At 36.4% G+C, this 24,581-nt stretch overlaps 1 protein-coding gene across 2 annotated transcripts; it reads right to left on the reverse strand.

The window, feature by feature from the left end:
* Window positions 1-287: 287 nt before the first annotated feature.
* On the reverse strand, window positions 288-19,727 carry LOC135695156 (single-stranded DNA-binding protein 3). Of its 2 annotated transcripts, XM_065214144.2 has the most exons (16): window positions 19,567-19,727; window positions 19,227-19,299; window positions 18,916-18,977; window positions 15,426-15,510; window positions 11,272-11,358; window positions 10,622-10,729; window positions 10,031-10,087; window positions 9,600-9,687; window positions 8,913-8,971; window positions 7,731-7,789; window positions 7,176-7,212; window positions 5,373-5,424; window positions 4,104-4,117; window positions 3,274-3,316; window positions 2,736-2,767; window positions 288-2,271 (listed from the first exon to the last, which is right to left on the reverse strand). In XM_065214144.2, the coding sequence occupies exons 1-16, from the start codon at window positions 19,710-19,712 to the stop codon at window positions 2,167-2,169; spliced, it is 1,107 nt and encodes a 368-aa protein (XP_065070216.1). In that variant the 5' UTR covers window positions 19,713-19,727; the 3' UTR covers window positions 288-2,166. The 2 variants fall into 2 exon arrangements, with proteins under 2 accessions (XP_065070216.1, XP_065070217.1); XM_065214145.2 differs by lacking the exons at window positions 288-2,271; window positions 2,736-2,767; window positions 3,274-3,316; window positions 4,104-4,117 and adding an exon at window positions 4,258-5,008.
* Window positions 19,728-24,581: the final 4,854 nt, after the last annotated feature.

The raw sequence follows: 24,581 nt of genomic DNA on the forward strand, positions 1-24,581 counted from the left end.
CGAGGCAACAAGATTTCATGGCAAAAGATATTGTAAGATTACATTTGTGCTAGGAAGTATACATTAAACGTTTTGCACTGATTTATATCTTTAATCTTCTGAAAAAAGCTTACACTTTTTAGTTTTTCTATTTTCAAAGAATTTTCAACTTTGGGACGAAAATGTCGGTCAAAACCAATTTTCAGCCAAAAAAAGTCTTGGGAAAAATTCAACATTTCAAGAAAATTTTTATTTTCTGGGCAAAAAAAGAAGGAAATCAACAAGAATTTTCAAAAGATACACACGAATCACGTTTGGGTCCTGTTGATAAAAATTCCATATACATTGCCCTTACACTACTAATTTTTAGATACAATTTCACTAATCATAATCATATACCAAGTTTGCTACTAATGATAAAGTTCTACATTAACAGTGATTTCCTTTCCTCCCTTTTAAATATCAAACAAAATTAAGGAAGAAACAAGCGATTTACTACTTCTCTAACAATTTCACAAGTATTATCTAACATATTTTGTTCGTATTTCATAATGCTGTACGTCAGCTAATGTTTCCAAACCGAAACATGATTAACATGTTCAATTCAACAAGACCCGCTTCTTTTCTCAAATGACTCAAACGTTTTCAGAACCTTTATGGAGAACAAACCACCTGAAATGTGCAGGCTGTTGAGACAAAACGTTTGTATTTATTGGAGAAGGTTTCCTCCCCTGGCGTCATATTTAACGTGACGTCATGGAATTCAACCTTTTGTAATTCATCCTGCTTTTGTATTTGCAACATTTTTTAATACGTTACAAAACTCAACATTGAGTAATACTGTAAGAAGGTTTAAGATTTATTCAGTAGGCTGACATCAAGAGAAGACAATCAGCCAGGATGGTTGTTTTCCTTGAAAAGGTTGCCTAAAATCGAAAGCAGCATGTTGTCCATATTGAGAAATTATCTTGGGATATGACACAAATGAGTGAACAGAATTTGTCTATTAAACTTTGAGCCATTTAACATTCAGATGAAGTACTAAATGGTCTATTTAAACAGCAGCCTAGAAGCCCACGATTATCTTCGATAAAATATATCCGCATAAACTTAACTAAAGTAATAAAAATATTATGTGATAAAAGTTGTAATGATAACCACAGAGGACGCAATTAAAATTTATTAGAATCAATGCGTACAGATCAACCGTGGTTTGGAGGGGCAACCGTAGGTAAACCCTTGTTAAGTTCACTACAAGAGAAGCTTTGCTGCTTTGACGCTAAACTACAGTGGTTATGCCCTAAATGCATCATGGGTGGGCGTAACATTGTTAACAAGGATATTAACAAAAAGGCAAGGATTTTAGAAATTATTTGAAAAATAAAATTCTACTGTGATCTTGTTTAGCTCGAAGGATAAGCCGCAGGAAACTCGAATCTATGTTGTCAGATATTGATTATGCAATTTGGTAACCCAGCCTACCCTTCTCGATCTTCAATAACTAAGCTGCTGAACCCACAGGCAACGCAATTACAGCGCGATCGATAGAGCGAAGACTAAGCTCAAATTGAGTTCAATTGAGAAGCTGCATTAAACAAGCTTAACGTCAGTCTTATCTTCTTAGGCTAGAGCACCTGGTTGGTAGCGCTTCACTTTCCTTAGAAACTATGTAAGTAAGTTAAGCATGCAATTCGGATAAAGAAACAAAGGCATAATTTAAATATAGGTAAACGTTGGACATCAGGATAGTGTCCAAAGCATGACATATATAAATCTGTGGCAGCAAACACTACCATGACCCTTGGTATATTACACCGCATAATGTCAGTCAACATTCAGCGATACATTGACATCGTTACATCAAATCTGTTCATGAGCAGTCGATTAACACAACAGCGGAGGCCCCAAGAGCATGCCTAAAGCGTTTAATGCTAACGGACTTTCTGTACGTAGCAATAACATCATTTTGTTCATTATGAGGCTACCTCGGTTTGGTAACCGTCGTTAATCCCAACAAAGTAATCCCACGCCAGTCCCTATGGCGGTGTTACCTCTGTCGAAGCATTTTTTAAATTGCTCCATGATAGTTGCTTTAACACTGTAGTCCATTGATAATACGACTGCAGGTATGTTAACTCCTTTCATGCATGTTGAGTTTATGATTCAAAACCTTCTCCTGATTTCCTGTCAAAAATACTCCCCTGAACCCACGTGATTGTCAAATTCGAATTTCTTTACTTCTTCCTTCATGGATTCTTTGATTCGCTGAATCGCCACTGATTCGTTTGTGTCCTGAAACAAAACCAGAATTTGAGATCAGAACCACTGAATCTGGAACTGATTTCTTCGTCGCCATTTGGCTGCCGATGAGCATTGCTATGAAGTAAGCGACACAAAGCATTCGGAAGGAGATTTACTACAAATATGTTCAGAAACCAAGATCATCTGTGCAAGATTACAGTTTATTTGAGAAGGTTTCCTTTGGCGTTGGGGCGCTCATAGATAACATTTGGAACTGAATGATCTCTCATCAACTAAGTGAACAAGATATCGTGTTGCAAGGAAACAATGGTAGTTTTGTCATCCAAACCGTCTGCTCAATTTCATTCTACGCTGAACATTCATTCAGGAACTCAAGTATGCATTATTGGTTGCTGCATGGGGCCCCGAGGGTGTTACCGGCACAAGTTTAGTGTGGTATTCAGTGAGGAAATTTCTTTTTCATGAAATCGATAATGCCTTAAAAAATGACTCACCTCAGGCATACCATCTATGGATTCGCTACCGTCTGTGAAAATAACGGGTCAAAACTGAGAAAACGCTAAACTTACTACCAGAAAATGGGGTATTAACACAGGACCTCTTCATATATGAAAGAGAAAGTGTTCCTAGGTTAAAATATTTTACTGGGCCAGAAATGCGGGTAGGGTCTTCAATGACTTTGAAGTGACTGTGGAACGACTAACAATGGGCGAAACATCCATTTTAATGTCTACCCATACAATAAACCAAAATAAGACCAACAAAGCAGCAAAATTCTACTTCATTCTCACGATTCTAACAATCCTGGAAAAAAACTCTTGAATAATTTGCACTAATGATTTACTACTTCACTCAATGATGAGAAAATTAGGAAATCATAAATCGAAATGTAAACAGACTTAATTAGGACTTATCAAGCTTTCGAAGAACAATTTTAAAATACTAGAAAGGATCAACATATTTGATTCATGGATTTGTCGACAGGACTCGTGGCAGGAATCGAAATAGAAAAGGAGAAAATGCGATGGGTACCATTCATTGAGTCTCCTTGAGCATCCGTGCCAACGATCCCGTACTATAAGAAAAGCAAAGATATTAAAGACATTAACAACCGGTTTTACATGACACTGAATATTCACAGAGGTACTTGTTGGCCAATATTTCTTTATGTCTCCACTATAGTAAGTGTTTCAGATGTTGATTGCCATTTCCTCAGCATGACATCATTTTCATGGCCACATGTTTTTTAGGATTTTCTAAAGAATTTTACGCAACAGAACCCAAGTGTTCTAAAGCTTCAGAATTAAAATGCAATGGAACCCAAAAATGAACAAAAATCTCAGTTACAATAATTGAAACTGTTAGGTTTTCCTGAACGTGTCCTTTGTTTAGATAAAGCGCCAAAAGTATTGACTTTGTTTACATAAAACGCCAAGATTGTGTTCCCAGTCAAAAAAGAAACATTAAGTAGTCTTGGATGCAAACAACAGAAGAAAGGGAGAAGGCAGTCAGATTAGAAACCAAAAAAGAAAATGCCGATCAAAAACAAATTTTATACTGATGCAGGAACGTAGCTTATTCAAAAAATGGAAAGGAATTATGATTTTGCTTCGCATCAAAATTTTTCATGTAGGGGAAACTGCTCTGATAGAAAAAAGCCCAGTAAAAATTCCCACAATTAAAATTCTGACTATGATTTTCTTTCATCGAAGCAAAGTTATTCATCAATTTATAGAATTATTACAAAAAGAAAGGCTTGCAATGTAGAGCAATTGTTGTGGCAGAACAGGCAAGCCAAAGTTAACAACGAAATCAGTATGTGACGCGAACTGACAACAAGATGGCAGCAAATTGGTACTTACCGGGGTCGTTGGATCTAAAAGCGAAACAGAAAAAACTTTTGTTACAACATGATATCTTAGACAACATTGAAAAAGTATTCTTATTTGAGCTTAAAAGCAGAAGTAAAGAATAGAGAGAGACAAATTATTTAGCGAGTAACCAGAAATGATGATAGAAAAAATATATATCTATATATATATATATACTCGAAATTTACGACGACGGTTTACTGCAATATAAAATACACGGATAATTGATGTAGCAAAAATATTAACTCTGAAGATAAACGATCTGCACTGGTATTTCATACCAGTGAATAACAAATGCTTACTACCAATCAGTTAAAAATGTCTTTCCCCGCTAACTCTAAGCTAAGTATATATATAAAACACGAATACTACGTCGCGAACAAAATTAAACATCAATAATAAAAAGTTAGGGCAATGATGTAAATAGGTTTTGAAAAATTTGGGTTGTTTCTTCCAATGGCCATGGATGGAAACAATGATTGCAAGTAACCATTCAAAATGATACAGCTAGACTAGGAGAAGGAGGCAAAAATGAGGGGAATTCAACTGCCTTTCTTGGAAAGTTCTTCAAATTCAATAAGTTTTTGCCTATTACGGTTTTTAAAGAAATAGCACCACCGTTCCAATTAGGGGGACAGGCAAAATGCTTCTCGAGTATTTAGCAAATGTCTTTGGACAGTTAATGTTACAAGTTATGAACAATGGTGCAGCAAGAGATCTCACTACAGATGTCCTTCACGAAGCAACGACTCGAGAACAAAAAGCGATCTCTCCTTGGCCTTGGGCAATTTAATCTCCTTTAACTCTTTCGACTTGGTTCGGTAATTGGCTAAACTTTGACCATTTATCCTAACAAAGCTCATCTTTCTTGATAGGAATTTTCACATCGTTTAGGCCTTGGAAGTAAAAAACCAAAATAAAGATTTGAAGGTTTAAGTATATGCCGATGTGAACGTTAGTAAATAAGCAACGGGAATGGACTAAAAGCTTTGGATTATCCTCAGATGATCTCATTTCATTTTCAACTTTCGAATAAATGAAATCAAATGAGCCAATTGTTGGCATCAAGCTTTTGTTCAAGATGCATGCAGTACTGAAAACGTACATTGTCGAGAAGAGACTCAGTGGAGTTTTGGTTAAAAAAAGTGAATGCTCGGATATCTGTTCTTAATACTCTTCTTTTTTAATATAAAATCAACGACGTTTGATTAAGTTGGAATTTTTCTCACATAATGTCACAAAAAACATTGAATTACAAACCTTGAGGACTCGGCAAAATTGGCGTCCCTGGGGGACCTGGCGTCATTGATGTCTGTTAAAAATGAGATTTAAAGTGTAGATAAAATCAGGCAATCGAACTTTTTCAGGCTTTCTTCGCTGTTTTGAAATAGAAGTGATTAACAGTATTTGAAGAATCATATCCGGTCAATTTGACGAGTTACATTCGACACCACGTGTTTTTACCACGAATTGAATAAGAATAAAATCAAGACTAACCCTTGTTTTAAAAAGTTCTCAAACAAGGCACCCTAGCAAATCAAGCCATTATGTAGTCATCTACGCATCAAACACAGAGTCAGTTACATACCGCATTCTCTCTAATGAGCACCGGTGCGCTCATTCATGTTTTTGCCTCAAAGAGGGGGCACTCATTCAAAAAAGATAAAAATCCAAAAAAAGGCGAGCTTTTAAATTCAAACCATTATTGTTTTTTAAAAAATAACATTCCATTTGCATCACCGTGTCGGAACCCTCGTCGATTTGCATAAATACTGGTGTGATATCTTGAAAATCTAAGAATAACTAAAGAATATCTGGAAGAACATCTGGTTCTGTCAGTATTTGCAGAGAACTTCCTAATTGAAACAACATAGGTTTTATCAAATACGTGATTTCTTGATTGCGGTGATTTCTTGGTCTCCCTCTTTTTCATAATATTTGGTCGCGCTTATTAAAGAGGGGCAGCCATTCCAATTTTTGCTCAAAAAGGGGGAGCTCGTTAGAGGGAGGCGTTCTTTGCAAAATAGGCATTCATTAGAGAAAATACGGTATTCTGTATTTGTTAAGAGCCTCCACAATATAAAGCAAAATAATAAAAAATCAGCCAACAAAAAAGGCCAATTATAATCCAAGAAATTGATCTGCAGTTCAAAAAGCTAGCAACAGATTTCCGGAGACAGATCCATTCCGAGGCTGCAACCATATATTACAGCATGTTAGCAGATTCTGCAGACGCCAAAAGACACACATTACAGACGTTCTAGCTTTCACGAGAAACCCCGGAACAGTCAGGGTAACTGCTAACCCATTTAATCTTGCTTTTGTCAAACAAAGATCAAGAAGAATCCCTTTAAGAAGGCAAGTTTAATCTCCCGTTCTTATGCAAATTGATATATAATCTGTTGACATAGCAAATACTAGTAAAACTGGCATCTTGGATTAAAAGTTATTTTGGGGATTACATCTAGAATACGTAAATGGTGTAAGGTTGTGAAATTTGCTGGCTCTAAAATTCTTGAATAACTAGCATAAACGGGGTGCCAAAACATTCCTTAAGAAGGTTAGGAAGGTGGTTAACTTTCGTAGAAAGAATTTTGGTGATTTGTAAAATTGTGAATAGCAAATTGTACTTCGGTTTTTGGCGCTTTATAAAATAATCCTTTCCAAAAGGGGGTATTACCTGCTAGTACCTCTTTAAACAAATATCAAATCAACATCTTCTTCTGTATTGAAAGCTTACGAGGGTCTGTAACGTGAAGCCACTCTTATCTTCGTATCTTAACTTTTTTATTACGAATTAGATTGTAACTATTCATTTAGTTTGATTAACTTCTTACTGTAATTTTTTTCACAGGGCCAATTTTAGAGCGGATCTTAATTTCTGAATTGTAACCTTTTATAAATATGTTCAAGTGTTAATCGAATTTCGCTAAACCCATTCAGGTAACGAGAGCAACTCTTTTCCCATTGGCACAGAATATAAATACAGACATTGAAGAAACTGATTACAATGAACTCTGTTGCAAATAAAAGCTATAGAGGCAATGGGCACTCTCGACCTACCGGCGTTGTTGCTGCACTCCATGGGCCACGTGGTCCCCTGAAACAGGTTGCCTTTACTCAGTAAAACATTTCAGATATTTTGATTAACATTTCCAAATACAATTTTACTCCTGCTAAACCAAAATTACGTTATCAAACCTTAAATCAATATTACAAAATGAATGAAATGAAACGTAGCCTCAAGCAGATTCTAGAAACGACCCCAGGGTCAAGGAACGCTATCAGGTAAAAGGAAATGAAAAAATTTACGCTAGACCTAGACCTTGCCTTATCTCGATCATGAGACGAAGAGAGTTGCGAACATTATGACGAAGAGGAGAAACAAATGAGTAATTAAAATTAGCAGGGCAACAAAAGGTCTCATTGGATAATTTTGTACCATCAGTGACTAAAAAGGGACCCAAAAGCTATTTATGTATCCATGTTTCTAAAATTTCGTTCAAGTTCTTAATATTTTTAAAATTCTCTTCAACTGAAGTTTCTATAACTCAGGGTACAGAGTTATCAATAATAGCAGCATTGAAAATAATAAAAAAGCTTTAGATACAAACATACATTGGCATTCCAGTTGGACCCATTGTCGAGTTTGGCATCGGTCGCATAGGGCTATAGTTCTAGGAAATCAACAGGATGGTAATGTAGATTTGGTGGTGAAACATGAAAGATATTATTCTCAACAGCTTGATGCGGCTGATTTATGGAAAAATCAAGCAGCTGAAGTGAAAGTAAGACATGAGTGGCAAATAATCAAACAACAACAACCACAACAACAACAACAACAACAACTTATTACAAGGGAGAATATCGCATAGAGTATTAAAAAACCTGGATTTTATGAAAAACTGACACCTTAAATTTGAACTTCCTTTTCAACAACAAAGTAAAACCCAACGACGGTTAAAACCCAACATATTGAGATTAGTAAGCTTTTCGTTTTCTTTAGAGGAAAAGTTTTTTTTGACAAGCTGTTTCACTCGAGTAAATATAAAAAGTTTTTGACTTGCTTTTGGATAAAAACTCTCTCAAATACATTAAATGAATATGCAAGGGACATAATTTAAACCTGATTAAAAAAATTCAATAGAAAAATCTAAAGAGGAATTTCAAACTTGCTAATAAAAGTTGAAAACGGGACTGGATTGTAGTCAAAAATAGGGACCCAAAGATATATTTTGGCACAATTGTTAACAATACTAGACAACGTCCCATGTATTAAAATGGGGATCCACAGTAGGCTATTTTGTTGCCGATAAATTTTGGCACAGAACCCCCCGCGCCTTGCCTTAACCAACCAAGGTGTCAAACATCGATCAGTTTTCCCCCGGATAAAAAAGGGCTTCTCATCCCTGATCTTGGCACTCCTAATGCGAAGGCTTTACTGATACCATTTATTTGGTGAGCTGTATTTTGCGATCTTTTTATAGCTGAGATATGGAATACAGAATGAACAACGCTCATTGCAGCAAATAACAGAAACACGAATATTGATTGTCGCATTGTCGACAAGCAATGGCATTGGCTTATCTACAAATGCTACTGTAGCGGGACTGATTATACACTTAGGACAGCCACCTGCTAATTCACTGTCTTATCACATGGCATGGAACTTGAATCAAGGTACAACGAATAAGGTGCTTTAAAGTAAAACGAAAAAGGTTGTGCATGTTTTATCAGATACAGGACATCAATAACATCACTTAAATTCAATTGAAGTAACGATGGACATAATAGACTCACGGGTGGGACGGGTATCCGGGAATGGTTCATTCTCTGCATCGGGTTCATCATCGATTGTGCTGGAAAAAATCAAATTCATCACGATAAAATTCATTAAAAGCAAAGGGCAATGGCATATTGAGCGCCTTTACCAATAATGGGCTGGAGATGAGAATTGGATATTTACGGAATATTAACGGAATAGTTGAGAATCCAAATCATCAAAGGGTGATAATAACACGCTTTGATGGTACATTAAGACCGTCCCTAGGAACTGCTCGGCTTTGGGAAAATTTTGTGCAAAATCAAGCTCTTTGCCGTTCTGTAAAAAATCCCAATACAACAGGCAAACGAGCAAGACAATAGAATTAGAAATCAAAACAAGTACTTCTCTTCAAAAGTGAAAGATAATCTACCATTTGCAGGACTATATCAACTTTTCAAGGTAAGTAAACAATGTAATTTTGATTCCATTTTGATGCAATATAAGCTATTTTGTGATAAATCTGTAACCAACCTTTCGTTCTAGAAAGAGCAACGTAAACAGCACAAGAAACGACAACGAGGTGAATAACTGCCACGACAAAACCGCTTGGGCTTCAAGAATGCAAGAAAATGCAGCCAGGCGACGATGTTTTTAGTTATTCAGAGTAGTTTGAGGTTAATCCGAATGCAAGAAAGCACAGAGAAGAGATTGGCAAAACTCACATTGGTAGGGGCTGTGTGCTTGCTGCTGACGTGATGGATCCATCGAGTTTTGCATCATGTTTTGCCCAGGAACTCCTGATGACACGGGCTGCAAGGAAAGTTGCCAGAACTTACAATATCACAAAGAATAGCATGATAAAAAACAAGTTCAAATTGGGCACATTAACAAGGTTTCAATTAAGTTGTGAAGAAGAACTCTTACATATTAAAGTAGGCGTCTATAGGTTTACTAAAGTTTGGTAGTCTTTCTAAAGTGAGGGTGAAAGTAGGGGACAAAGGTTTGGTGGGTAAGCTTCTAATGATTTCCCTGCCTCTAACCCCGGTTTTCTGATAAACTTGCACGTGTAAATGCATATAAGTGGAAGAAAGTTAAGGGGGAATCAGGGGAATGGGGATACAGTTTATGGTAAATGGTTGCCGATAATACGTACCTGGCCTGGCATTCGAAGACCTGGCGGACGTGGGCCACCGTAACGAGCTTGCATGTACTGAGAATGAAATTCGAGAAGGTTTATTGAAGTGAATAAATAAGGCACATGCAAAAGTTATACGATTGTATTCTATAGGCGCAGAGAAGAGCATACCGACCATATAAATAAAAGAACTTTAACAGTAGCTACATTTTTTTCAACTAGACTTCTTTAAAAACGATTAAAATATTACAGTAAATGAAGTGAACGGGTCGGGAAAACAAAAATGATAGGAAGCACTTCTTGAGTTATTTCTTTGTACATATTTTTACTAACAAGCAGCTCTTCAAGCTGTTCATATCCTCTACAATGTAATTTTAGTCTTTCTCTCTATATTGACAAAATCTTAATACAAACACAATTCAACTAGAGCGTCGCTAGAAAACATTTTTATGATGGGAAAAATAGCAATGAATTGCAGATCTGGACCAATAGCAATGAACTGCATCTTACACCCTAGAACAAAATACAAACATATTTAATTGTAACTGAATACATATTGCTTTACAGTGTAAATTGCTTAAGGTGATTTTGACATTGCTCAAGGTGTACCTGACTGTGCATCATTGCTTGTGCCGGTGTCTGCGGCAGGGGCGACGGTTGCGGGTGCGGAGGGGTCTGCGACTGGGATAAACTTGGGTGTCGGGTGTTCGGTGGTGGCTACGATACAGAAGTAAAAAGGCTCTTGCATTGATTGAATACATAACATAACATAACATAACATAACATAACATAACATAACATAACATAACATAACATAACATAGCATAACATAACATAGCATAGCATAACATAACATAACATAACATAACATAGCATAACATAGCATAACATAGCATAACATAACATAACATAACATAACATAAGATAACATAACATAACATCAAATTTGAAGATCTGAAATGTAACACGAAGGAAAAAACACCACAACTAAGGATTAAAAAACTCATTTTTCATTAACATTCTTATCACACAAAATACTAGCAATGTCCATTTCAGGGGTGAGTTATTATCAAGCAGCATATGACAACCACATTTAATATAATACTAGCCTAAATTATCGTTATAAAAATGTTTGTTCCTTTGGTGTACGCACGGGAAAGAGTTCTTTGATCATCAAAGCAATGCAGATATAAAGCAGATATTTGTATATATGTTGAAGTGTAAGAATAATGTAAAACCCAACAAATGGCAGAATATACCTGGTAAAATCCCGGCTGCATTCCACCCATCGGCATGTCATTTGGTGGGCCCGGCGCATAGCTTGGCGATGGTAGCGTTCCTGAATTCTAAAAGCGAAATGCGAATTCGGTTTAGAAAAAGAGAAACTATATTCAGGTGCCAATTAAACTATAAATATGCAACTGAAAGCTTATTTCAAACTTTTTTATTATTTCCAGAAAAGCAGCGCATGAGATTCTCAACCCACTGATATCGTCATCAAATTCTCATTTTTACAGTCTACATTTCGATAACGTCGGTGGATTTTGCTTTTGATTGGCCCTCCTTCTCAGCATCGGGCGCGACCGTCCATATTGAAGAAATTCAGAGCTGTTATTGTGGCATTGCTGTCCTTTGATAACTTGGTACAATCAATTTACATATGATATTGTGTACCAGTTACATTCATCCTATATTCCTGCATTGATTGCGCTGCTATAAGAGTGTATGAAGCCTTAGCTAGCTTCTTTTTGCTTTAAAATATCTTGTTAAGTGTTATCCCAAAACGAGCGGCCTAGGCAAGACAAGCTTTGGCTTCGTCCAAAAATTTAGCTCCATTTTTGGGTGTCCTTATGTGAAAAATGTTGAATAGAATGGAACCTTCAGCAATATTGTTAAATCTGCTCGCCTTGTTTTATTTCGATAAACCAAATGATTTGACAAGCTTGCACTGAAGCACGAGACACAAAGCGAAGGGTAGCTGACCCTGTGTAATTTGCACAATTTACAATTTGTAATTTGCTGTGAAGTCTACATAGCATTTTAGAGGTAACAACTTAATACAGAACAGAACAGAACAGACGTGCATGTTCTTCATTATGATTATAAACACGAAAGCGTTCCTTAAAAAAACAAAACCGCTGGATCAAAGTCATGCCATTGGCAACTCTCCGAATTAATAAGCCAGCCACTCGACCAACGTAATGTTCGTATCTTCTAAACATGCGCTCAAATTTGTAAAGGGGGGAAGGGGTTGATGGGGGAAAGACATTGCAGCAAAAGACGAGTTCAGTCTTGTAACACATTGTGGACTATTGAGTATACGATGACATTTTTTGTTGTTAACCGTCGTTAATAGGCCTAAATGGGAAACTTCTGTCATTATTGTTGGATTTTAGCGATTGAAAGCAAACATCAGCTATTTGAACACCAAATCAATATCAAGCATGCCAATAACTCTCAAAAGTAAAATCGTGCATACGTCACGTATACAAATATATATTTGTTGGCTCCTGATATATGCATTCTCTCTATACTTTGCACCTTCTTTGGGGGTAAGGAAAATTTCGCAGATAAAATTGGACGATGAATCTAATAATTTTCGAAAGGGCTCTGAAGAGTATGGTCACGGGATGCAATTAAAAGTACCGTTTGAAAAATCCGTTTATGACAGCCTTTTATTAACAGCAATCTGATTAAACTTTAATAAGGTAAAATACGGTATGAATGTTTATACAAAAGTTATTTTTTTCTGCATGCAATTTGGTTTGTAAAAATGTGTATATCTATTTGAAACAGGAAGATCCCTAACTACTTGCCTATAGTTTTGCAAATAGTTTTTTCTAAAGTGCTTCTTGGTAACTGCAAGCGAATTGAAAATACTGCAAAAAGGCAAACAATTCTCCTCGCATCGCATTGTCTTTGTTCAGGAAAAAAATGTTGGCATTTTGGCGGTATCTAGATGATATTTTAAAAGGCGGGATATACTACTTAAAATATCCTAAATGGAAAAGCTAAATGGGAATTGATTGCGAAACAATAACTGTAGATCAAATAGCATATCATAATGCAGCGTATCTAACGCCATCCCCCTGGAAATTTTACAAACAAACTGGTAAGTGCAAATACGAACTTTGCATGTTGTTTGCTCCCTGCGTGCGAAGCAAAATCAGAGTTGTTCGAGAAACAAAGGGGACATGATGCTTCATAAAACAGGTGCCCTAGTCAAACACACTCTGTAAGAACATCCCCTTAGCACATCACCTGCCGTTTGGTAAACAGCATCAGCCTCTTAACCAGCACTATCACCAGCACTATCACCAGCACTTTAATGTACTGAAGATAACAACTTATCGCGAGAAGACCTTTCTTTGAGAGAATACATTCGTTGTACGTGCTTGAGTAAGACTGGAGTACGGAAAACCAATAGTCACCAACACGTTCTTGGAAAAATTCTCAGGGTCAATGAAATTATATAAAACATTTCCTTGCCTTCTTGAAAACTGATCTACAGTGGAATCCCGATATAACGATCTCTGAAGAGAACCAGAAAATAGTTCGTTATATCGGGAGTTCGTTAAACTGGGCGAGAGCATTTTTTTGGGTCCTTTCGCAGTTCACTCCTAAAAAAGCTGCGGTGGGCTTGTTTAGGCTATCTCCAATCTTTATGCACATTTAATTCCAAAAAATCAATCTGAATTCAATTAATACAACTGACTGGTCATTGAAAATGAAAATCTTAATGTTCCTTTTATAATTTGAGACCAAAAGATTGACAAAGCTGTTATCACTTCACTCCTAGTTGGGGGTGAATGATATCTTCGATTACTTCACATTCTTATTTGCCTTCTGCTTCTCCATCTGGGTCTCTCAATAAAATCTTGTCATCACTCATTGCCAATGTCTCATATGTAAGAAGGTATTCGTTAGTGTCAGTGTATCCATTCGCAGTAATTTCTGAGGCAATAAAACTTTCATCCCGTGCTCTGAGCCTTATCAGCCAGTGCTTCAAATGTTTCACCAACATGTTTTGCCGATGGCAAAAATAATTTTCCCCAAGAGAAAGTGATAAATGAACTTCAAAAAATAAATAAACAAAAATAGCAGATGAAAAATTTATGAAAAGTTCGTTATATCGAGAGTAATTATAAAAATTGATTCGTAATAGCGAAAGTTCGTTTTATCCGGGGTTCGTTATACTGAGAGACTTAGTAAGGAGTTTGTTAGGCAGAATCCAAGGGATTATACCGGGAGGTTCGTTATATCCGGGGTTCGTTATATCGGGATTCCACTGTATATTGAGAAGAAAAACAAACAAAAAACAATTAATGCGGTTCGACCTTAAAACCAGGAAAGGCGCTTGTATTTTTGCAAAATACTTCTGAACGGGGTTTCGAAACCATAACACGAAACCGATTGGCTGCGTGGCAATTACCATGACAACGACTTAATCTGCCGATCTGTTGCCATGGAGGCAACACCAGAAAGAGCGCCATGCTAACCCAACTTTTGTGGTACACCATACGGGTGTAGTGCTCTTTAGACTAGGAGTACCCGGCGAGTGACCATACAGGTCCTTAACCTACCCAATCATAGGTAAGGACCGCCTAGCTTGTTGGAATAAGAACTTACGTAGCCTCCGCGAAGGTCACTGATACCCTTTTGAAGGGGTTTTCTAAAATATTATATGGTATATTCGTGGCCTGCCTCTGAATTTTATTGATGATTTCAACTATTCCCTTTATCTCTTAAGATTGTCAGTGCCTTATTAATAATCATGGGCGACCCATATTCAAGGTAGAGAGGCACAATGGCCGTGCTAACGAACGAACACCTGCAGCAAGGACACTCTTGTCATTTCGTAGCAAACCCTACATAAAATATCGATACCCATAAGAATAAACCTACTTCCCTGCAATGATTATCATCTTAAGATGCATGACAATACTTATTATTGAGGATTTGGAAACAGATTTCTTTTAAAATAAACAAACGGATTCTACTTGATCTTTTGAATGTCCTGCTGCAAAAATTCACCTACTTAAAAATTTATTACATTCAAAGGCTTTTCAGACAAAAAGACTTGAGTGAGATTTCGAAAATAAAATTTTGCATAATTAGGGTAATACAAATTGAACATTGTGTGGCAAGACATTGTAACCTTCAACTCAATTTTACATGTAACTATTCAGAATTGGCAAACGCAGCATGGAACTGACAAAGAAAAACCAGACATTTTCCAGCAGTTCCCTTAATTAGAAAATACTGGATTTGTGTAACAGAAATTAAATACAGAGTGGGGGGGGGGGGGGTTTAATTAAGATAGCTACCAGATATGTTAAAACATTTTAAATCACATTTACATCGATCGATTATTTGCACTGGAATAGAGAAATAGAGAAATGGTCGCACTCACCAGGTCGTGGAATGCTTTGGCCTCAGATGAATGGTCACAGCTTTCTCTTCGCTCAGGTGCAGCACAATAAAGATCCCAAAACACACTACAAAGATTTTGGTTGTGATTATAAAACGAATGCAAGTTGTCAATGGTCAATGGTAAAATACTTTGGGTGATGACAAAATTGTCAGATAGAAACACGATGGTGGAAACATAGTATGAATGTATTTTGACACTTCAAGGATGCAAAGGCAGAAATATTATATCTAAATCAACAAATTTGCTATTGTGGCTTTAAAATTAAATAAAGATAAGACAAAGACCTTGTACTGATAACAAAACTGTTGGCTTTTGCTTGGCCCCGAAAGGGGATACTATTACAAGCAATGTGAATAGGAATCAACATACCGTACTAATACTATATACCTAACAAAAGAGATCAATGTGACTCTTTGACAAAGAGTCTTACCTCATGTGACAAAGAAACAAAAGACCAATTTGAAAGAAATGATAAAACAGTTCAATAAAGAATATTTAAAAAGATGAAGAACTAGGATTAAGGGGTTAGTTAATCAACAAAGATATTGACAACAATCTTTCTATGTATTGCTATTAATCAACTCTTACAAGATTAAAAATAATACTGATTCATTTGCATGTGCACAAGAAAAGAAATTCAAAAACAAGAACCTAAGTGAGTGAACAAATCAAAATCTCTTTAGAAATGATGCTGCAATACATGAAGTTGGATTTTGCTAATAGGGGGAGCTAGTTCATTCTTCTCATAAGGACCTTCCTGTCCTCCAGGCATTAAATACTTATGGGGGAGCAAATCAACTCACCAATGACTGAAAATACTGAGCTAATGCATTAAGATTGTGATGTGCAAAAAGGGTGGTTTTTAGAAGACTATGCAAGGAAGAAAGCTTTCCCACTAGGTCAAAACAAAAAACCAAAGCAAGAGAGTTTTAATTAGAATTTACAGTATAGGCACAAGCAAAATTACACATGTTAATTAAAAATAAGTAATGAACTGAAAACGTTTGCTTTATAATATAAGAGGTAGTAAACTATCAAATATATAAAAATTAAAGGGCCTTGATAGCAATGGAAAGAATTTATGGAAAATGAAAAGCTCTGAAATGAAGACATATTGATTACTGAAAAAATTAATGTGTTTGGTTTTTGACCTAGTATTGATTTGTAAATGAGCGTCTGACACATAACTCAGCACTGTTTCCTGGCTTTGAGTTTCTGAACTGTGTTCTGGTGTTTAATTCATAAGAGTGTCAGACAAAACGCTTTAGCACCTTTCAAAATATTTGAGTTTCAAAGCAATTTTATTATGATATTTGTAACAATTAACCCTGAAAACTGTATAGATGAAAACTTTTTGAGAAGAACACACATCTAACATAAACAGACAATGGTCTTGGTAATAATTAACCTGAAAAATGGCATAGAAGGAGAATGTTTTGGGCAGAAACATGAATCTAACATAAACAGAAAATCTTAAGTGGCAAAATAGAATCAAATTGAATTCAAATACTGGCTGCATCAGCAGGAGCAAACATTCTCAGCTGTTTGAACAGTATGAGAAGTTATACAATCAGATCAAATGACAGATGACTTATAGAAAAGTCAGTCAAAGTCACAAAGTAACAATGAAACATCATTTTGATGACTTCCTGTATCTCATGTATCAGTAACAGCTTGACAAAGTTCAAGAATGATCTAAGGAATTTCACAATAGCAAACATGGAAAATACACAAAGCCTGGCATAGCCTCGCTCAGATTACAAAAAATATTGTGGTAATACTGTCTTAGGTAACTTCAGTACTAAAATCTTACTCTCATGTTGCTGCCATGTTGAAACTTTTTATATTGGCCTTTTCAGCCAATTTTTTACATTTTTGGGATGGAAATTAACATCTTATACTACATAAACAATGCCATTTTTCATTCAACATCTAGGCAAAATGAATCTCATGTTTTGATCTACTGGCAAACTTTGACCATGTACAGAGCAAGTATCCTCATGAAAACAAAAACTTTTGGATTTTTTTTGCTGAATCTACCAACATTCAGCTCCTTGGGAGAAATTTACTCGTTGAATCCATTGATGATAATGATTAAAATTAATACTTAATAACTATGTTCAATAAAAATTGTGAATATTTCGTTCACTGCTCAAGCCAAAATTCTGCTAGAAACGTTATCACAATTGCTGCATAGAGAAGTTTCGAAATTCAAAAAAGGGCTGGGAAAGGGAATGGCTGCAGTTTAGCAAAATGTTTCTTAGAAACCTTTTGTCCTGTTTGTCAAAACCCTGTCTTCAGATGTTCAAACGCCTTCCATTTTCTATCACTAAATATATATGTGGATTTCATTGTGTATACTGTCTTTGTCCATAGATTTAGTTATTTATATATGTTTCAATTTTTGCAAACTTTTGCAGCAAAATTTCACGTGCACGGGTAAATTATGTTTCATTTGCAACTCATTGGGACTCTAAGGCTGGGAATATTCTAAGAGGATTTTAGGCTGGGAATATTCTAAGAACAAATATGGCAGTGATGGGGTATGCACATGTTGCTGCATCTCAAAAATATTATCAATTTATATCTAGACTCTAGTATGATGGGTAGTTTTATTATTGATGCCTCAAAATCATGCAAAATGTTGAATCGGTGAGAGGAAATACATTGAATCAGGGAGGGCCATTTTTCAATGTAAAGTGAAAAATATGAACTTTACTTGAAAAGTCCTAACTATATTGGTCTGGGATTGCAGTTTCGACTTGATTCTGTGCTCATAACAAGAGATAATAATCGAAAACCAAAGCATGTATAATATAAGTGCATACAACTCTGTGAAAATAGAAAAGAGCACTTCAAGACAAATAATAAACAGCATTTCTCATTTCATTTTACTATGTTCATAAATAAAAGTTTATCATGGATGATACAGATACTTGTGCATGCTTAGGCATCTTTGAAATAAATGCCATTACAGGCTATAAACCAAACACACTGGAACTGGAATATCAACAAGGAAAGCAGGGTGTAAAAAGAAATGAAAATAAAAGTCAGCAAAATGAGAATGTTTGATAGAAATTATTAAGCTTGTTAGTTACTACTTAATCATTTTAAAGGTTACTATGTGATGTTTTTTAAGTTTTAATTATTTTAGTATGTTGAGAAATTTTTAAACACAGCACTGAAACTGAAAATGTATTTTTATGGTCGCCCTGAATATAATTCACATTATTATTGACGATAATATATTTTTGAATGTCTATTATTGACTGGAAGGTTTTAGGCAATCAAAGTGTCAAAATACATGGGCGATGGGCTATAGTATAGGGTGCTTTCGGAAATCGGGGCTTTATAGATGATATAACCTAGCTTTCAAAGTCAAATAGTGAATGGAAAAAGTGCTGAAATATGCTAATCATGGAAGTTAGTTAAAATTTAGCAACTCGAGGAAGAGTTGACTTTCACTCACCTCCACCATGCATGCAAAAAGCCAGGAGCTTCCCCAAGAGTTATGTTCTTCTCCCATCGTATCTAAATAAAGACGTGTGAAAGGGTTGAAAAGAGTCTTAGGTTTAAATCTATTGCGGCTGCTGACTGGAAACATGCACGAGCAATCGCAGCACAAAGCTTTATCTAGCTGCCCGTTGACACTAGTCCAACAAATTATTGGATTACGTGTGAAAAAACTAACAAAGGCCACAGTTTACAGTCGATCGCGGGAAATCACAAACATCGGGCCAGGCTGAATAAACTGTAAACAAAAACAAATAGATACCTTACCTCGCTCAAGAAAGTCTGTGCGGCTTTTGGTGCTCCCACATGGCGGAGGTATTCGTACACATACAACGCCAATCTGAAATCAATGAAAATAAATTTGGATCTTTTGAACGAGGAGATGGTGGAAGAAGTCTCTTGTAAAGCAACTCAATGAAACCTAGCGAACTGCTTGATTACAAAGGCGGAACAGTGGAAATGGAGCAGGACCCATTGTACTGCTCGCAGGTGCGGGCACTGCGGTTTGCGAAGTCAACGAGCTATTAAGACATGCAGCTAGATCACAGCAGAAAGAAGTAATCAATGTCTGAGTGTAATCTGACCAGAAACAACTGAAGGCCCTTACTTTTCACTAGCTTCGGCTTCTGAAGGTACTGTGTTCGTGCTGCCCTTGCCTTTAGAAGCGTACATGCTGTGTTCGACTGTCAACGAATTTGTCATCTCAAGGACCATCGTGCAGTACTTGACACCAGTCTCCGAGGTTACATCCATGTTATTCAGAGTAAAGACAAAGGAGAACAATACTGATTGGTTGAGCGTGAAAATAAGCAGATTCAAACAAAGAAACATTAACAATAGGCACACAAGTGTTTTCAAAATAGCCACCAGCTTTGAAGCGTGGAGAAAAAGACTGAAAGAATAGTGGTTTCAATGTCAGGGGGAAAACAGCTGATCGTGCTGTATGTATAAGCTGTTAAAATAAACAAAAATCAACGCCTCTAACTTAGGATACGATGTCTTCTTGTACACCAGAATCGCTGCTTCGCAGTCATAACAGACGGTAAAGAAACTTCGAAACTTGGTTTTACATGGCAAAGTATTTTCTTTGATACAGTCCTAGCCATACATCCTGGAAAAAAAAACATTGTTGCCAATTTGAAAGGGTCATTGCAATACATGTCTACCACAGTCGTACATTCAGCATGAACAGAGACATTCTATTCGTCAAACAGAAACAAAAAATCGAGCTGTCGAGGCTGTTCTTTCCCCATATTACAGTATTTGTCCTGACCAAAAATTTAATACAAATTGGATTCCAAGAAGGGAATGTATCTCTAACCCCCACCATCCCCCACCCTAGAAATTTCCTAGAGTGTCCCTAAGCATAATGCGAGCCAATTATATTGAAATGCAGGGCTGTTACTGGGGCTAGGTCTCCGTTTTAGGATTCCAGCCCCCAGTAAGGTAAAAAAAAATCAAAGGGTCAGGGTGCCATGACCCCGTGATGGAGCTTGGCAGCGGCCTTCTTGAATAAAAACTTTTTCCATTTCTTGTATCTGTGTGAAACTTTACCAGATTTAATTGGCAAAGAAGAATAACAAAAGAATAAAACTTTAAGAATTTGAAAAATGGACAATTTTTAAAATTGTTTACATTTGACGTCCATTTAATATCAACTTAGAGGCTATTCCAGAATTCCAGCACCTCTAGAAGAGGAGCTATTTTGCTCGATCACAGAGATTTTCTTCGGCAAACTCATGTCAGCAGTGATATTTTGAAGATAACGTAAATCAAACTGGGAGTTTTTCATGAATACATTGTTGATTTTTGTGCCTAATCTATCTGGGAGTATAAAAACCATTTTTATCTGTTGATTGATACCTGGGTGATCTGTATCAGAGGCTAGTGTTATTAGTGTACGATGAAACTGTAATGTTTAATATCCAGCAGAACATCGAAGAAACCAAAAATAGAAGTGGGCCCAAGCACGAGCCTTGTGGTGCACTTATGTTGACTTCTCAAATTTAGACTCTATCCCTATACAACCTTCAAAAATCTACGGTCGAGGTTTTATCTTCATACTCATGACAATGTAATTTTATGAAGAGAGTCTCGTGATCCACTTTTTGAAATCTTTTTCAACAAAAGCGTATTTGCCATTGTCTAGTTTTGTGCCACTGCTGTGTTAGGTGTTCTTATTGCAGCTCTAAAACAAATATTTATAGCTTCTAGTTTAAAAGATGATAAACTGATACGAATAACAAGTTCAAAAATATTTTATGTTTCCAAGTTACAAATTAACGTAAGTTCAGTAATGCATGATTAAAAATCTTGATTAGGTCTTGATAAACGTGATAAAGAATGGTCCGGATGGAAAGCTACAATCTTGGACAAAAATTATGAGACAAGCAGATGTTTGTCTATCACCTCCCCACAGTGGCGCACACTTGGCCAGATATTGAGGGTTACAAGCCTACAGTTCTGTTAAGATAACGTCACATATGTCTATTGTTTTAGAACTATTATCTTCCCAAATATTGGGGCGCCTCCCAGGTGTCCGCCAATGCTTCCCCCTCCCCCGTATCATTGTTGAGATCAATATGAGGCAGAAAGGAAAGAGCATAATGACATCTGGCTCTCATTCAACATTGAAGTAAAGGGGAAGTCACCGTTTGTTGGATTGTCTCATTATATTTTGTCCATGATTGTAGTATAAAAGTAGAATTTAGCTTTTTTCGAAAACTTCATAGCATTTCATTGTAGTTTATAATTCAATGCACAAATTTCATAGACGCAGAGCATGTACCGGTCTACAGGCGAGGTGTCAGTGGTTTTTCTTCACTTCACATTTGTACTGCAACTCTGTGGAATGGCGTACAGTCCGCCAAAACCTCAGCACTGCTTTGCAGTGTGGTTCTTGGTGAAATGGCTCAAAGAATTGTCGAGTCTCTCATGCGTACTTCTTTTCCCATGCAGGCACCGCGGAGCGTTGAGAAAAGTGAGGGGTCTAAATAAGGCTTAGCCCCCCAGCCCCCCAGCCCCCCAGCCCCCCTGCCCCCTGCCCCCTGCTCCGCGGTGCTTGCCATGTACCTCTTACCTGTATTACAAAGAATACTTTCATCAGAACTATCATTATCCTTTTAAAGAGTTCTCAATGATCATTCCTGTCTTTTTTTTTCAACTTCTTGCGTTGGTGTAGCTGAAGAAAATTGCCAAACCGAAGGATCATTATTAAAATTTGAAAATGAACAGAAAATAAAAAACTTCCAACAACATATTTTCGGCTAGACCAATGAAGGATTTCAATCTTTTCAGAAAGTTCGAATGTGTAGCTGCTATTTTACACAATTCAGAAATGTAATGGCCTTTCGTCAAGTTTTCTACCCAGTAGTTTGACACTTATGTTTGATATTATTTGATCTTATGAATCGATTGCCTCCCTCCCCCTTCTTGCTGTTTACAGCAAGGCATGCTGCTGACATATCCTATCGTAAAAGTTCTGTGGATAAAAATAGACCATCCTTGTTGTTACAATTACAAAATATAGTTAATCTTCTATAAATCTAACAGTCTTATGTAGAATTTATGATGGGTGGACTTACAACAAGGCCCAATGAGGTGATATTTCATTAATGGATTGAAATAGAAGTGTAAGAAAAACAGGGGCATACTTTTTATTAGGGGGGGGGGGTGGCTGCATGTTTGCCCTGCGAAAAACATTTTGCCCTGAAAAAGGTTGAGAAAGCTAGAAAAGAACATGAAAACTATAGAGCGTTTGAGCCTATATTTTTTTTAAAAAATGATACATCATATTACTTTTATTCTTAGACGTCATAATTTTGCTTTAGACCATTATCAGGTAGATACTCTTATGAAAAAACTTTAATCATACCTTGATAATTATTCTAGGCCTATAGTATAAAAAAGGGCTTCAAATTTATAGAAAAGACAAAACTCAGTTTTAACAATTTCGATATGCACACTAGCATCCCACTGAACTCGTCGTGGTTGGTCACGTTAGATGCAAAATCGCTATACACAAACATTCCTCAAGATGAGAGGCTTGGCCTCGACACCATCAAAAACCATTATTGGAAAACCACTCCGCTGCAAATAAAATACTTCAAACAAATTCTGATTTTTATTCACTAACAAAATCATTTACCTTTAATGGTAAATCTTATCAACACATTCAAGACACCTCAATGGGGAAACATATTTTTGGCAAAAAAGGAACAACATATCTTGAACAATGCTCTGATGAGGCGTGTCCCAATATTTTGGAAAAAATTTATCGATGACATATTTTTATCTGGCCAAACACGCTTCAAAACAGACCAATATTTATACAATACACCATCGTACCATCCACAAGCAAACAAAACCTGATACACACTCAAACATAAACTCTTAGGCGAAAATAAGCACACAGAAAGAAGGGGGAATAGCAATCTCTTCGTACCAAAATAAAACAGACAATTGCAACCTCGTATATTGCGATTCCATCCACATAAGGAGTTATAAAGCTGAAATCATCTCATAGTTAAGATTGTTTGGATTTAGAAATCTATTCCCTCCAGCACAAACTATCGAAGTATCGATGGCCTTTCTTATTTCGTGTCACTGGCAGTTTTTACCATGTCACTGGCAGTTTTTACCATGTCACTGGCAGTCAAACATAAATTACCTTCTCATTAAAGCTATATAAGAAAAATATTGAAGCAGATCCATTGGTAAAAAAAATAACCTGCCAAAACAGTTTTGCCCTGCAAAAAGACTCTATTTTCGTGGTGGATTTTTTGGTGTGGGGGGGGGGGGGGAGGGGGAGGGTTGAGCGTGAATTGATTGCAAGCTGTAAAGTTTGTAAATAGTTTATTACTTTAACAGCTGGTAAATAGTTGGCATTGAGTAGCTACTGTAAATCGCTATTTTTGATTAAACGAATTATTATGATATAATAATAAGTTAAGGGCAAGGTTAGCAGAATTTTCCCAAATTGTGCATTTTAATGTAATTTTGCCTGAAATTTTCATTATCATCTGGCTTTTTCGAAAATTCAAAAAAAGTGCATTTCTTGTCACGTTAATTTGTATTTATAGACAGACATAGTAGCTAAGAGTATTGTCATTTATCTCTACGAAAACCAAAAGTAAAATTGCTATATAAAATCGGCAAAATTATGTTATGTTTTAAATAAAATAAGGCAGCGTCACGTGGCAATGGCTTGGTAAAGCAAAGCAACGTATTTTACCAAATTCCATCAAGCAACAAACTATGCTTATCTGGAACTATAAAAGAAGAGAAAAATACCAAAGAGTTTAGTCTTTGGTCACTTTATTGATGAGATTTCTTGCGATTTCAGCTATATTGATATGAATATAACCCATTTATGCATAGTTTCAAACACGATGCTGCATAACTGGATGTCCTGCACGGCATGTCGAATCCTGCGATTAAAGGCTGCATCTCATTGAACACTCGCTCAGTAGCTGCAGAATTCAGTGGTACAGTATAGTACAATCTCTGTCGATTGAGCAGCATTGCGTATGCGTCCTAAAGCTGTGTTGTTATTCAGTATTCCAATCATATCAGCAGTTTTGTCATCCATAAAAACAGATTTGATCTTCACCCATTCAGATG

This window comes from Rhopilema esculentum, chromosome 8 (genome assembly GCF_057945365.1).
Source record: "Rhopilema esculentum isolate cy_ngs chromosome 8, ASM5794536v1, whole genome shotgun sequence".
Lineage (NCBI taxonomy): Eukaryota > Metazoa > Cnidaria > Scyphozoa > Rhizostomeae > Rhizostomatidae > Rhopilema > Rhopilema esculentum.

What these genes read in the sequence shown, in the direction of transcription:
- LOC135695156 (XM_065214144.2), bottom strand. Translation starts at nt 19,712, where the DNA reads ATGGATGTAACCTCGGAGACTGGTGTCAAGTACTGCACGATGGTCCTT. An exon ending in CACAGACTTTCTTGAGCGAG is followed by an intron (nt 18,978 to 19,226) that starts GTAAGGTATCTA and finishes GTCTTTATTTAG; the next exon opens with ATACGATGGGAGAAGAACAT. An exon ending in TTTTTGCATGCATGGTGGAG is followed by an intron (nt 15,511 to 18,915) that starts GTGAGTGAAAGT and finishes AAATCTTTGTAG; the next exon opens with TGTGTTTTGGGATCTTTATT.